General features: G+C 35.9%; 1 protein-coding gene across 1 annotated transcript; it reads left to right on the forward strand.

Moving 5' to 3' along the window:
* The first annotated feature begins 55 nt into the window (after positions 1-55).
* On the forward strand, positions 56-13,774 carry ftr41 (finTRIM family, member 41). Its single transcript, XM_056454193.1, is given in 7 exon segments — positions 56-703; positions 706-893; positions 5,753-5,836; positions 5,925-6,158; positions 8,481-8,631; positions 8,734-8,775; positions 12,510-13,774. Coding segments are annotated over 7 exon segments (1,791 nt in total). The 5' UTR covers positions 56-135; the 3' UTR covers positions 13,034-13,774.
* Positions 13,775-13,974: the final 200 nt, after the last annotated feature.

Consider the following 13,974-nt stretch of genomic DNA (forward strand, 5'->3'; position numbering starts at 1 on the left):
AGTGTCCCATGATCCTGAAAGGAGGATAAGATAAATGTTAATGTGTGACCAATACCATCTAGATCCATTGCTAGAACTAAAATAAATATTTGCAATTGTCAAATTAGTATATCTCCTGACCTTTGACCAGGAAGTATGAAACTGCTTTACAGACACACCTCTTTTACACATGTGACTTCAAAAGCAGGAAGCTATTTCAGAATCTGGGAAAGGGAAACTTATGTGACTCCAAAAGCAGGAAGCTATTTTAGAAAGCGAAACTTAAGCATAGTTGATCTGTTTTGTCTTTGTGTGCCTTTATATTTGTTCAGTAATATGGCAGAAGTGAGAATTTCAGTGGATCAGATTGAGTTTATGTGTCCAGTGTGTTTGGATCTCCTAAAGGATCCGGTGACCCTCCACTGCGGACACAGTTATTGTAAGAGCTGTATTACAGACTTCTGGGATCAAGAGGATGAGAAGAGAGTCTACAGCTGCCCTCAGTGCAGACAGACCTTCAGTCCAAGACCTGCTTTAGCTAAAAACACCATGCTGGCTGAAGTGGTGGAGAAGCTCAAGAAGACTAAACCTCCTACTGACTGTTACGCTGGAGCTGGAGATGTGCAATGTGATGCCTGTACTGGAACAAAATACAAAGCCGTCAAGTCCTGTCTGCAGTGTCAGGAATCTTACTGTCAAACTCATTTTGAGAATCATGAGGATTTCACTCTCGTAAACCACACAAAGTGGTTGATGCAACTGGACGACTGCAGGACATGATCTGCCAGAAACATGAGAAAGAGCTGGAAGTCTACTGTATCACTGACCAACAGTGCATCTGTGAGCTGTGTATGGAGTATGAACATAAAAACCATGAAACGGTATCAACAGCAGAACAGATGACAGAGAAACAGGTATGAGTTGAGATTGTTCACCTAAAACGACAATCAGTCATCATTCTCTGCTTTGTCTTTCTTTCTTTTGTGAAACATAAAAATATGATCTCTCAAATAAGACTCATTTTAGTTTTTACACAGGTGTAAATAGTAACCAGTATACTATTATATGTATATATATATATATATATATATATATATATATATATATATATATATATATATATATATATATATATATATATATATATATATATATATATAATAGAATATATATTTAAAAGTGCATATAAAGTGAAAATGACTCTAGTCACTAATTTTGAGAGCGGTCTGCACTGCATGCATTGCTTTTCAATGGGTTCACCTAACCCCACCCCTAACACTACCACTTACAGTGACGTCTATTGAGTACATTGTGTCCGACAATCTCAGCTTACATTATAAAGGCTGCATCCAGATACTATTGCTAATTTTAAGAACGACTGATGTCTTAGATTATGCTAGAAATAAAATATATCCAAAAGGTGCTATCACAGAATAAAGCCCAAGAGGGTGAATGCTGATTTATACTTCTGTGTCAAGACTATGTATATGGTCCAGCACAGCCTTCATGCTGTCACACAGCCCTCGCCGTGGCTGATGCTGATGTGCACCTCTTAAAAAATGTAACTGCAACAACACAGCGCAAGCTCTGTGATTAGTCGGCTTGGTAGTGCTGATGAATGTGGATGGTGCTTAGAGCCGCAAGCCCGATGGAGCGAGTGTTTACAAGTACGGAGTCCCAAGAAGGAGCTCCAGATGGAAACTTTCGTTTTGTGTCTACGTTGTTATTTAAGTTGTTGTACCTCCACCAGTGTTGTGCCGAGAAACGCACCCCTATTTTAATTTAAATACAATACTGATGAGATTATGTAAAGTGAATTGTTTAATGTGTGGTTTATTTGAAAACAACAACAATTTTCTGTTTGTTTAAAACCCACCAAAAAGCCTAATTTTAGAAACAGGCTCATTACATCTGTCTATACTACACTTTCAGAAAAAAATGGTATAATGTTGTACCAAAGAAGGTACAAACCCTTGTCACTGGGGCAGTACCTTTTTTGGAACAGAATTGTACCTTAAGACAAAGAAACAAATTTGTTCTATTGCAGTTTGTACCCTTAAGGACATGATTTGTACCATGAGAAACCAAAATGTACCTTTGGTTTTTTAAAACCTGTAGATACAATAATGTACAATCATCAAAGGTACAAATCTGATCCATGAAGGTACCCCTACAGTGACAAGACACTGTGTACCTTAACAGTGCCAAATGTGTTCCTTCAAGTACTATTTAAAGGCATTTTGCTTTATCCAAAATGCATCAATTTATTTTCAGTAAATTTAAAACATCAAATACACATATTAAACAATGTTTTTAAAAAAGTTTCGGTAACACTTTATAATAACTACACACTATGAATCATTTACTAAGCATTAGCATCTAGTGAATTCATTACTAAATTAAGTATTGCATTATTTACAAACCATTTGTATTTAAGAGAGGTTGAGGGTTTTTAGGATAATTCAGAATGAGTTAGTAAATGATTAATAAACTATTGAAATCAACATTTACATATCTTATTATTCAGGCGTATACTAATAGTTAACTAATATGTTAATAAATGCTTTATTAACTCAACTTCATGAAATTTTGTGACCTAATCCAAAGTGAGGACTTTTTATGCTTTATAAATCCCTTATAAATGACAATTAAAGGCTCAGAATCAAATGAACAATAATCTTTGCAATCTTTTCTAAAAAATAAAATTACTGTAAAGTTTAAACATTGCCAAATAACAGGAGTGTCAAAATAAGACATAAAACTGGATAAAACAACAACAATAATATAATAATTTAACAATATAATAAGATGCAATGTTTAAACTTTACAGTAATTTTATTTTAGATAAGGTTGCAAAGATTTTTTTTTCATTTGAAGTACAGTTTTGTGTATCTTTAAATTAAAAGGAATGAATAATGTCATTTTTCCTGTTTAGAATTTAACTGAGCCTTTATTTGTCATTTATAAGGGATTTATAAAGCATAAATAGTCCTCACTTTAGATTAGGCCACAAAACTAGATGAAGTTGAGTTAATAAAGCATTTATTAACATAAATAGTAACCCTTAAAATATGCCTGAATAATAAGACATATAAACGTTGATTTCAATAGTTTATTAATCATTTACTAAATCATTCTGAATTATCATAAAAACCCTCAATTACTTTTAAATACAAATGGTTTGTAAATAATGCGATACTTAACTTAGTAATGAAAAATAAATCATTAACAAAGTATGAAAGTACAAGTATTAAGCACATTATAAATATGTTTGTAAGTCAAGAATACAGCATTTGTAGCTGCAGTTATAAACTGCTTACTAACGCTTATTAATGTAGAGTTAATGCTTTACAGATAATGCATTAACTATTTGTTAATGCTTAATAAATGATTTATAGTGTGTAGTTATTATAAAATGTTACCAAAGTTTCTATTAGTATAAATGCACATTTTCCATTTACAATAAAGAATAAAAAATACTAACATAAATCAAAAGATCTATTTTTTGCTAAACATTTTACAACACTTTTCATAAAAATGTTACAGAAATACATTCTTCCGTGAACAATATAAAACATTTTTCTTTCTCCAATTTCCACACAATAACTTTGTAATCACTTAAAGTTAATTTAATTGACTTAATTTTAAAACAAAAATAGAATTATGCAAAAGTATTGTAACGAGATATGCACAATGTTTGATTAGTTTCTTAATAGTAAAATGTCTGCATGATCACCTTGCAAATGCAGGCCTTTTGCCGGCTCACGTGCGTAGTGCAAAGCAAATGCCAAAAGGTGTGAATATCATTAGTGAAAATGTATTTATCAGAAAATGCTTACCAAATGTTTGTTAAAAATCCCTTAAAGGGCACATCGTTTACCTCTTTTTTCTGATTTAATATTAATATTATGGTTCTTCTGAGTGTGCCAGTTTAGGTTCAGTTTAAAACACAATTCAGATTTTTTTTATTATAATGTGTTAAAAAGTGTCATGTTGGGGGCGTGTCCACAGTTCGCTGATTTATGGGTGTGTTGCTTCACACGTAAATTAGTTTCGGCTTCTCACCAACGTAACAAGGGGTGGGGCCATGAGCTCACCCGCTCTGCGTTTGCAACAAAGTCTGACAGGCAGACAGAGAAAAAGCTGGAGTGAGAGGATCACCATTCAGTCGTACATGTACCCGACTCTGACGTCAACTTAAGTGTACCCTGATAGAAACCTATGTTTAGAATTCTAAAACGCATGCTAGTTAAGATCACAGGGAGCTTCTGGGATCGCGAGAAATGCAAACGGCTGAAGTATAAGGTAGACTCAATGAGAAGTACACATGTTTGCAAACCTACCTGAAGATACAACCAATAATTCCGATTAGAGTGATAATGTGGAGAATATTGCTCTTGTGTTGAGCCCAATGAGCCTTGCATCTAAAAATAGAGCTAGGGTGTTCCTTTATGATATTGCTTCGACTCGCGCTGAAAATGGCGGACGTGAATCAACAAACTGAGGATATGATGACGCGCCTGTCAATCAATATTGGTGGACGGGGGGGGACCGCTCTCCTACGTAAAGTTGCGGTCGGTTTGAAAACCGCTCCAAGTGGTCCACCGTATTTAATGTTGTTAAATTGAAAAAAAAAAGCACTGGGTGTGCTTATATCACCCCAATATGACAGTCTATACACCATACATGCACATATGTCTGTCCAAACAGCTTGAAAAGTAGATTTTTTACCATAGGTGCTTTAAACATTTAGTTTACAACACCTTTAGTTTTGTTTTACCAGTTGTTATGTATTATAGAACTTAATAATTAATGTTTATGAGTTTCTTTAAACATATGCTTTTCAGTGATGAGTCTTGTTTTAATATGGAAATTATTTATAAAATCACTTTGCTTTTCTAGTCATATTTATTTTCATAGTTATTTTAATAAAGAAGAGTTGTCTAACACTTATGTTATGTACTTATGTACCTTTTTATGAGAACAGTTATGGCTACAACTTAAGTAGGTAGGTACAACTTTTACAAAGGGACAAAACTGTTCCTTAAGGAGCATTATTTGTACCACTGTGTACCTTTTTTCTGAGAGTGTACAGTCAATATTTTTATAACCAAAATATTTGATATAAAAACAAACTAAATTTTGCCCATATCAATTATTTTAAAATGTAGTAAATCTAATGAATATATCAAATTTTTTATTTGTTAATGTTTAACACACTGTACCCAGAGATTCAATTTTTTTTACCCTGGTCAGAGTTCTTAGAAGATGTTGGTTTTAGTCACCCAATACTCAATATTTTTTGTGTGGACACAGTGAAGCCCCATAGAAAAAAAGTGCTGTTTTGAAAAAATAAAATCCTGTTCATGTGAACAGGGCCGTATTATGGCACACCTGTCCAATAATCATGCTTTCTGATGCAGTCACAGTCAAGTTTGAACGAAATTCTGTTGTACGGCAAAACAAAGATGATTAGACATTTAAAAACCTAGTGATTAGTCCATATTTTACCTTTCTGTCCAGAGAGGTCATGATTTGATCTTCGATTGGTCTCACGCAATCACGTGATGCGATTTTGCAGGTCAGAGTTCACCAAGCTTGAACTTTGCAACGCAGCAAACTGCATAACTTGTCGCATGAGCTTGCAGTTCCGGTCTGACGCATTCGCGTGTGTATGAATGGAAGTCTTTAGGGCAAAAAGTCTTGTATGACCATGGCTTAAGCAAATGCTAGTTTTGTGACAGTAGTTTGACGTTCTTTGTTTTTCCTATAGAAAGAGCTGAAGGAGATGCAGATAAAGCTCCAGCAGAGAGAGAAAGCTCTTCGGAAACTGAAAATTGCAGTGGAGTCTCAAAAGGTGAGTCTCAGTTTGACTCTCCTCAAGCCCCGGATGTCTTTCTGAAGCTCACCCTGTCTCACACGTGTGATTTTGATGTGTTTAACAGCACTCTGCACAGACAGCAGTGAAAGACACTGAGAGGATCTTTACTGAGCTCATCCGCTTCATTCAGAAAAAAATTACTGAGCTCACACAGGTGATCAGAGATCAAGAAAAGACTGCAGTGAGTCAAGCTGAAGGACACATGGAGCGTCTGAAGCAGGAGATTGAAGATCTGAGGAGGAGAAACACTGAGCTGGAGCAGCTTTCACAAACACAGGAACATGTCCATTTCCTGCAGGTAACAGATATTGAGAAGAACAGCATCATAGGGGAGTTGCGCACGATCCTGCAGTGACAGGAGAGCTCAACAGAAAATAATCAGCGATTTTTTCTATTAAGCTAGTTTAGTATCTAAAGTAATTCACGCAAAAGACACATTTTACACATGCGTAACCAAATTCACGTGCGTAAAACCAAATTCACGTGCGTAAAACCAAATTCACGTGCGTAAAATATTTATACATATTCACAAAAACAATTCACGTGCACAACATAAAAATAAATATTCATAAAATACGTTTCACAAATGCAAAACACCATTAGCAAATGTATAAACATGTACAAAAAGTTTTGAATGTTTAAAACTTGCGAGTTCATCCTGAATGAGAGTGTGCAGATCCTCTTTCACGTATGACTCTCCCTGGTTACATGTGTGTATTTTTGAGACTGTTCTGGCAGAAGCAGACAAACTCGTAACTTTCAGCTGTATTGGAGGTCACCCGCTCTGTGCTCCATGTACCTCTCCAGCATAGCGGATGGAGAAAGAGATGCGCAGGCTTCAAGCTAGAACTATTAAATTCCACTGATTAAAAACTTAATTTACATTATACCTAATGAACGTAAACAGGCTGTTGTTGTGATTTAATTGCCTAAAATGTAAAATATACCCTCTCATTCGGTAATAAATATATAAATAATTATTTTAAATGATTCTTATGAGTTTATTTTGTTCTTTATTATGCTAGAAACTAAAAAAAAATTACAATGAAAAATGACAACATAAACTAAGTGTTTATTTGCTTATATCACAGTCTGTAGTAAACTTATTTCTCTCCTTTTCTCTTTTTTTCATTAGCCACATGTTATTCTGTGTGTGCGGTAAGTTATTCATGACCCAGATGACAAATAATACAAATAAAATAACAAGCAAATAGGCTAATTACTGATAATTTTGTTAATTACGTTTTTAATCAGTGAAAGTCAAGGAATTTAATAGTCAGTCTTAAACACACACACACACACACACACACACACACACACACACACACACACACACACACACACTTTTCAATTCAATTCACCTTTATTTGTATAGCGCTTATACAATGTAGATTGTGTCAAAGAAGCTTCACATAAAAGGTCACAGTAAATAGGAACAGTGTAGTTCAGTTTGTAGTGTTTAAGTTCAGTTGAGCTCAGTTCAGTGTGGGTTAATAATCACTACTGAGAGTCCAAACACTGAAGAGCAAATCCAACGATGCGCAGCTCTACAGATCCTGAACCATGCAAGCCAGTGGCGACAGCGGAGAGGGAAAAAAAACTTCACTAAAGGCGGAAGTGAAGAAAAAAACCTTGAGAGAAACCAGGCTCAGTTGGGCACGACCATTTTAATTTCTCCGCTGGCCAAACGTCTTGTGCAGAGCTGCAGTCTCAGTGGCGGAGGCTGGAAGCTGGCCTCAGCGAAGACTCGTCTGTCTCTGGAGCGTCACAGGAATCAGTCTCATGTTCTCCACTCTTCCATGACCATCGCAGTAGCTGCTCAGGATTCGGCCAGGTCCAGGATATGGAAACCTTGGGATCATCTCGTCGTTGGTCTTGGATCGAATCAGTGACTCTGCATAGTCTGAGGGCCTCGGGAAGAGTATCCCCAGGTGGGAATGGAGAATAAAGAAAATAATTAGCGTAGCTGATGTTCACAGTGTATATCAGCAAGATGTATAACCTGTGTGGAAGCCCCCTAAGTGGTGCACTAAGTTTATGCTTTACTGAACAGATAGGTCTTTAATCTAGTTTTGAATTGGGAGAGTGTGTCTGAGCCTCGGACGTTATCAGGAAGGCTATTCCAGAGTTTAGGAGCTATAAATGAGAAGGCTCGACCTCCTTTACTCGACTTTGCTATTCTAGGTACTACCAGAAGCCCTGAGTTTTGAGACCTTACACACACACACACACACACACACACACACACACACACACACACACACACACACACACACACACACGTAACCAGGGGGAGTCGTACGTGAAAGAGGATTTGCACATTCTCATTCAGGATGAACTCGCAAGTTTTAAACATTCAAAACTTTTTGTACACTCTTATACATTTGCTAATGGTCTTTTGTATTTGTGAAATGTATTTTATGAATATGTATTTTTATTTTGTGCACGTGAATTGTTTTTGTGAATATGTAAATATTTTATGCACGTGAATTTGGTTACGCATGTGTACATCGTGTATTTTGCGTGAATTACTTTATACTAAACTAGCTCCATATTTTTCTGTCAGGATTTGATTATTGTGTTAAGTAGAGGTGATGAGTTGGAATTGTGTTTTCTGCAGAGTTTTCAGTCTCTCTCAGCTCCTCTTGAATCTACAGATGGTTACTTCAGTTCTTTCTTCTGTTTTGATGCTATGAAAGAATCTGTCCATCAGCTGAAAAACAAACTGGAGAATTTGTGCAAAGAGGAGGTCAAGATGATTTTAGACAGAGGTAAAGTCCTGGAGATTCACCTGCCCTCAGAAATGACGAAATATAGAATGAAATTTAGAATGAAATACAAATGAAATACTGTTTATGTGTTTTGATTTTCAGTAACCAGCTTTGTTCCCAAGACCAGGAAAGACTTCCTACAATGTAAGTAAATTCAAGCAGAAAACTCATTTATGTACTTCTTATAGAAAATGAAAACATGATAGACAGAGATATAGAGAGGAATTTAATAAATGATGATTAATGCTATGAATGACTAAGTGGACTTGATTTGAAAAAACCAAATAGTCATAAAATAATTAGGAAAAACGTTACGTCATTACGTTGAATAATCTTATAATACAAAGTGTAATAAATAGCATAATATAGACATAACAGACAGACATAAATGTGTATAAATAAATATTTGTTTAATATTTGTTTAATAAACATTTGTTTTTATTTGTTTAAAAACTTGCAAAGCTTAAAGGAAGAGTTGTTGAAACACCTTCATTTGAGTCCAGGGGCAGGTTGACTCTCAGGCTAAGTCTTAAGTTAAAGCTTAATCAAATTAATGTTAACATTTACCTGCTGTAATTTGATGCCATTTTATTTCACTTAACCTCTTAATAATGATTAAAACACAGTCACTTAATAGTAAATATTTATGCACAAAACATCTTTAAGAATAGAACGATAATACATTTAAATTCAAATAAGTTATTGCAAATGAAACAAATACAAACTACAACATTTCAAATACACTTATATATGTATAGGTCAGAGTTCACCAAGCTTGAACTTTGCACCGCAGCAAACTGCGAAACTTAACGCATGACCCTGCGTTTCCGGTCTGACGCATTCGCGTGCGTATGAATGGAAGTCTATGGGAGGAAAAGCCCTGTGTGACCGCAGCTTTAAACGTACTAGTGTAAACGGGACCTAAACCACCTTTTTTGAAAGCCCCAAGCTGTGTTTGGTTATACTGATTAACCCATCTCAAGGATGATCAGAAGAAATGGACAGCACCTGAGTTAAATATAAGAGTGTCACAGCACTGGTCTGAATACTTTACAACCCCTCTGTATATTTCAAATCGATTATGGGTCACAAAAATCTTTCAAAATCTTTTAAAGTGATACACAAATTGTCATTCAAAAATATACATTTTGAAAAACAAACAAAAAAATGTCTTTAATAATCAATACATTTATATAATAATAAAAACCTAAAGTAAATAATGACATCTATTTTCAGTATCTGAGGAAATATAGCACCTTAAAGCTACGGTCACACCGGGCTTTGTGTGTGCAAAATTCTGTCGTGTGGCGCTGCGAAAAGGGGCGGGATCAAACAAGCTTATTAGACATTTAAAAAAGCGAGCGATTGCTCCATGTTTTACATTTTTGCCCAGAGCGGTCCTGTTTTGATCCTTAATTGCTCTCACGCAGTCAAGTGATCCGATTTAGCAGGTTAGAGTTCACCAAGCTTGAACTTTGCACCGCAGCAACATGCGAAACTCGACGCATGACCCCGCGTTTCCGGTCTGACGCATTCGCGTGCGTATGAATGGAAGTCTATGGGAAGAAAAGTCAAGTGTGACCGCACCTTAAAGCATAGGAATGTAGTGGTTACATGGATTACATCATAGGTCTCAAACTCAATTTCTGGAGGGCCCCAGCTCTGCACAGTTTTGTTCCAACCTTAATTAGTCACACCTGATTTAACTAATCAAGGTGTTCAAGACTAAAGGTGCGGTCACACTTGACATTTCCTCCCATAGACTTCCATTCAAACGCACACGAATGCGTCAGACCAGAAACGCAGGGTCATGCGTCAAATTTCGCATGTTGCTGCGGTGCAAAGTTCAAGCTTGGTGAACTCTGACCTGCGAAATCGCATCACTTGACTGCGTGAGATCAATCGAGGATCAAAACATGACCTCTCTGGACAGAAATTTAAAACATGGAGCAATCGCTGGCTTTTTTAATGTCTAATTATCTTGTTTAATCCTGCCCCTTTTCGCAGCGCAGTACGACAGAATTTCGCACACACAAAGCCCGGTGTGACCGTAGCTTAAAGCTGCGGTCACACCAGAGGTTGTGTGTGCGAAATTCTGTCGTGCGGTGCTGCGAAAAGGGGCAGGATTAAACCAGATGATTAGACATTTAAAAAAGCGAGCGATTGCTCCATGTTTTAAATTTCTGTCCAGAGAGGTCATGTTTTAATCCTCGATTGGTCTCACGCAGTCAAGTGATGCGATTTCGCAGGTCAGAGTTCACCAAGCTTGAACTTTGCATCGCAGCAACATGCGAAACTTGACGCATGACCTTGCGTTTCCGGTCTGAAGCATTCGCGTGCGTATGAATCGAAGTCTATGGGAGAAAAAAGCCCAGTGTGACCGCAGCTTACTCCTGAACACCTTCATCATTTGGATCAGCTGTATTTGATTAGGATTGGAGCAAAACTGTGCAGAGCTGCAGCCGTCCAGAAATTGAGTTTGAGACCTATGGATTTTATAATTATTATATATTGTTTTTCTTCATTTACTAATTTTAATTAGTTAATTTCTATTAACATAAAATGCTTTTACAGTATATTGAAATACATGGTGGTCCATTATTTCGATTAAATTTTTTTAGAAACAAAATGCAAAAAAAATATTATGCAAAAGAAACATAGTACGCTAATTAATGCTTGCTTGGTTGAAAATGAAGCCTGGATGCAACATAAATATCTTAAACTGAATAGTTCTAAAAACAAGATTTTATTGATTGGTACTTCTTTTATCATTAGGAGGTAAAGTAAATTCACGTTAACAGTTCACGTTAACAGTTTCTTTTTTATCACCTTCTATGCAGGTGCATCCTCTTCTTGATGTTCTTTTTGATGCTTATCTCTGTTTGAAGCCTCATTTTAAACATTTAACTAAACGGCTTTTTAAATCATACGCCACATCCATCCTTCCTCTCGAGGCCCCTACTAGACCGGAAACGCAAGCTCGTGCGACACGTTTCGCAGTTTGGTGCATTGGAAAGTTCAAGCTTTGTGAACTCTGACCTTCGAAATTGCATCACGTGATTGCGTGAGACCAATCAAAGATCAAAACATGACCTCTCTGGACAGAAACTTAAAATATGGACCCATCGCTTGTTTTTTTATATGTTTAATTATTTTGTTTAATACTGCCCTTTTCGCAGCGCCATGGAAGAGAATTTACACACACAAACTCTAGTGTGACCGGTAGCTTTCAAACAAACCTGAAGGGCTTAATTAGTTTGGTCAGGTGTGTTTAATTAGGGTTAAAGCTAAATTGTGCAGAGCTGTGGCTCTCCAGGAACTGGATGTGACACCTTTGCTGTATTCCAACAACTTCATTGGCTACCCGTTAGGCCCCGCTTTAATTTTAGGATATTGATTTTAACATATAGAGCGGTTCATGGTTTTGCTCAATTACATTCATTATTTGATCAGTCTTGTTGTAAACTCAGCATCATGGAAGGTAAGGCATTTACGTACCATGCACCGAAACTAAGGTATGCTCTTCCTACAAACATTAGGAATGCTGGATCCTTGGACTGTTTTAAGAAGCTACTTAAAACTCACCTTATTAGGACTGTTTTTAATTTGTGACTTTTATTTTCACTGTCTCTTTATTGTTTGATTATGCTTTGATGTTTTTTACTGTTTTGTAAGCGCTTTGGGTTTAAGAAAAGCACGTTATAAATACAATTAATTATTATTATTGTTATTGTTATTATTATAATTATAATTACATTAAATAGAAATAAAATGATTGTATAAAAGTGTACAATCCCAAATGAACAATATCAAAGAATAAAAAAAAATCAAGCAGAATCATCATCATTGCTGATTCTGATGTTTTTTCTCTCCTGCAGATTCTATTAAGCTCACTCTGGATTTAAACACAGCTCACAAATGTCTGTCTAAGAAAAAAAAAAGTGTTACTTGTACTAAAACAGAGCAGCCATATCCTAATCATCCAGACAGATTTCATGACTGGCCTCAGGTGTTGTGTACAGCGAGAGTGCGGGGACGCTGTTACTGGGAGGTCGAGTGGAGTGGAGATAAAGGTGTCTGTATAGCAGCGTCTTATAAGAGCATCAGCAGGACAGGAACTGGTAATGAGTGTGCATTTGGAGGTAATAATCATTCCTGGGGGTTGTTCTGTTCTCCATACAGATATTTATTTTGGCACAATAATATTCAGTCTGATCTAACTGTAAAGCCTAACAGCTGTAAAATAGGAGTATATGTGGATGTAGGTGCAGGAACTCTGTCCTTCTACAACGCGTCTAACGGAATGAGCCTGATTCACACATTTCAGACCACATTCACCCAGCCACTGTTCCCTGGGTTTACTGTTGGTTTTGGATCATCAGTGAAACTGAATCATAGATAGATATTAGCATAGATTATAAAGTGTTTTTATTTAAAATCCTCTAAGATGAATGATGAATATTCATTATATCCTTATATTAATGCTACAAAACGTCTACAACTTTGACTAAAATAACACATCTGAATAAATGTAAATCAATTTTTCGTGTGAGATGTGGATCTGTGCTTTTCTCTAGGTTTTATTTTTGTGGAAATGACATTCATTTAGTTTTATTATAATGACCTAAATCTTGTTGAATGAATGCATTCTTATAGCGCTTTTAAAATGTAAGTGCTTTACAATCATATGGTCATTATTATCACTATTAATAGATTGGAGGAACTATGATGTCAAGTTGTATGCAAAAACCTGGAAGCGAGTTAGCATTTTAGCAGTTCTGGTTCCGTCATCCAAAAGTCAATGGGTATTTTGAATAGCCTTTCGGTTAAATTGCTTAAGGTTTAAAGCTAACACAAACCAAAGTTAGTTTCACACATCGGTCACATCACACTCTTGATTTTTTAAATCGATTACGCTTCTGTAAAAGACAGTTGCTATCAAGTTGCTAAATGGTACTACTGGCGGTGTTGGAGACATTATACGTCATGGAGCTAAACTGGTCTGGAATGCAGCTCGCTTGTGTTGGGTATTTGGATTTTTCTGTGAATTAAGTATTTTCATAAATAGTATAGCTTTCACTTGTAAATCTGTCATGTCCGATTAATTTGGTGATCATTGATTTTAATTAAAGGATATTATGGATATACTGCCTGTCTCTCTCCTGCTCTCAGTAATGCAAACGTGTGAAAAATGTGTAAAAAATACATACATATTAACTGTCATTTTAACGTGATCAATTGACTTTGTCGATTTTTTTTTTTTTTTTTTTTTTTTTTTTTTTTTCCTCATCCGGACACATTTAACTTTATAATAACTGCAGTATTTATGCTCCTCCTTAAAAT

This window comes from Danio aesculapii, chromosome 3 (genome assembly GCF_903798145.1).
Source record: "Danio aesculapii chromosome 3, fDanAes4.1, whole genome shotgun sequence".
Classification (NCBI taxonomy): domain Eukaryota; kingdom Metazoa; phylum Chordata; class Actinopteri; order Cypriniformes; family Danionidae; genus Danio; species Danio aesculapii.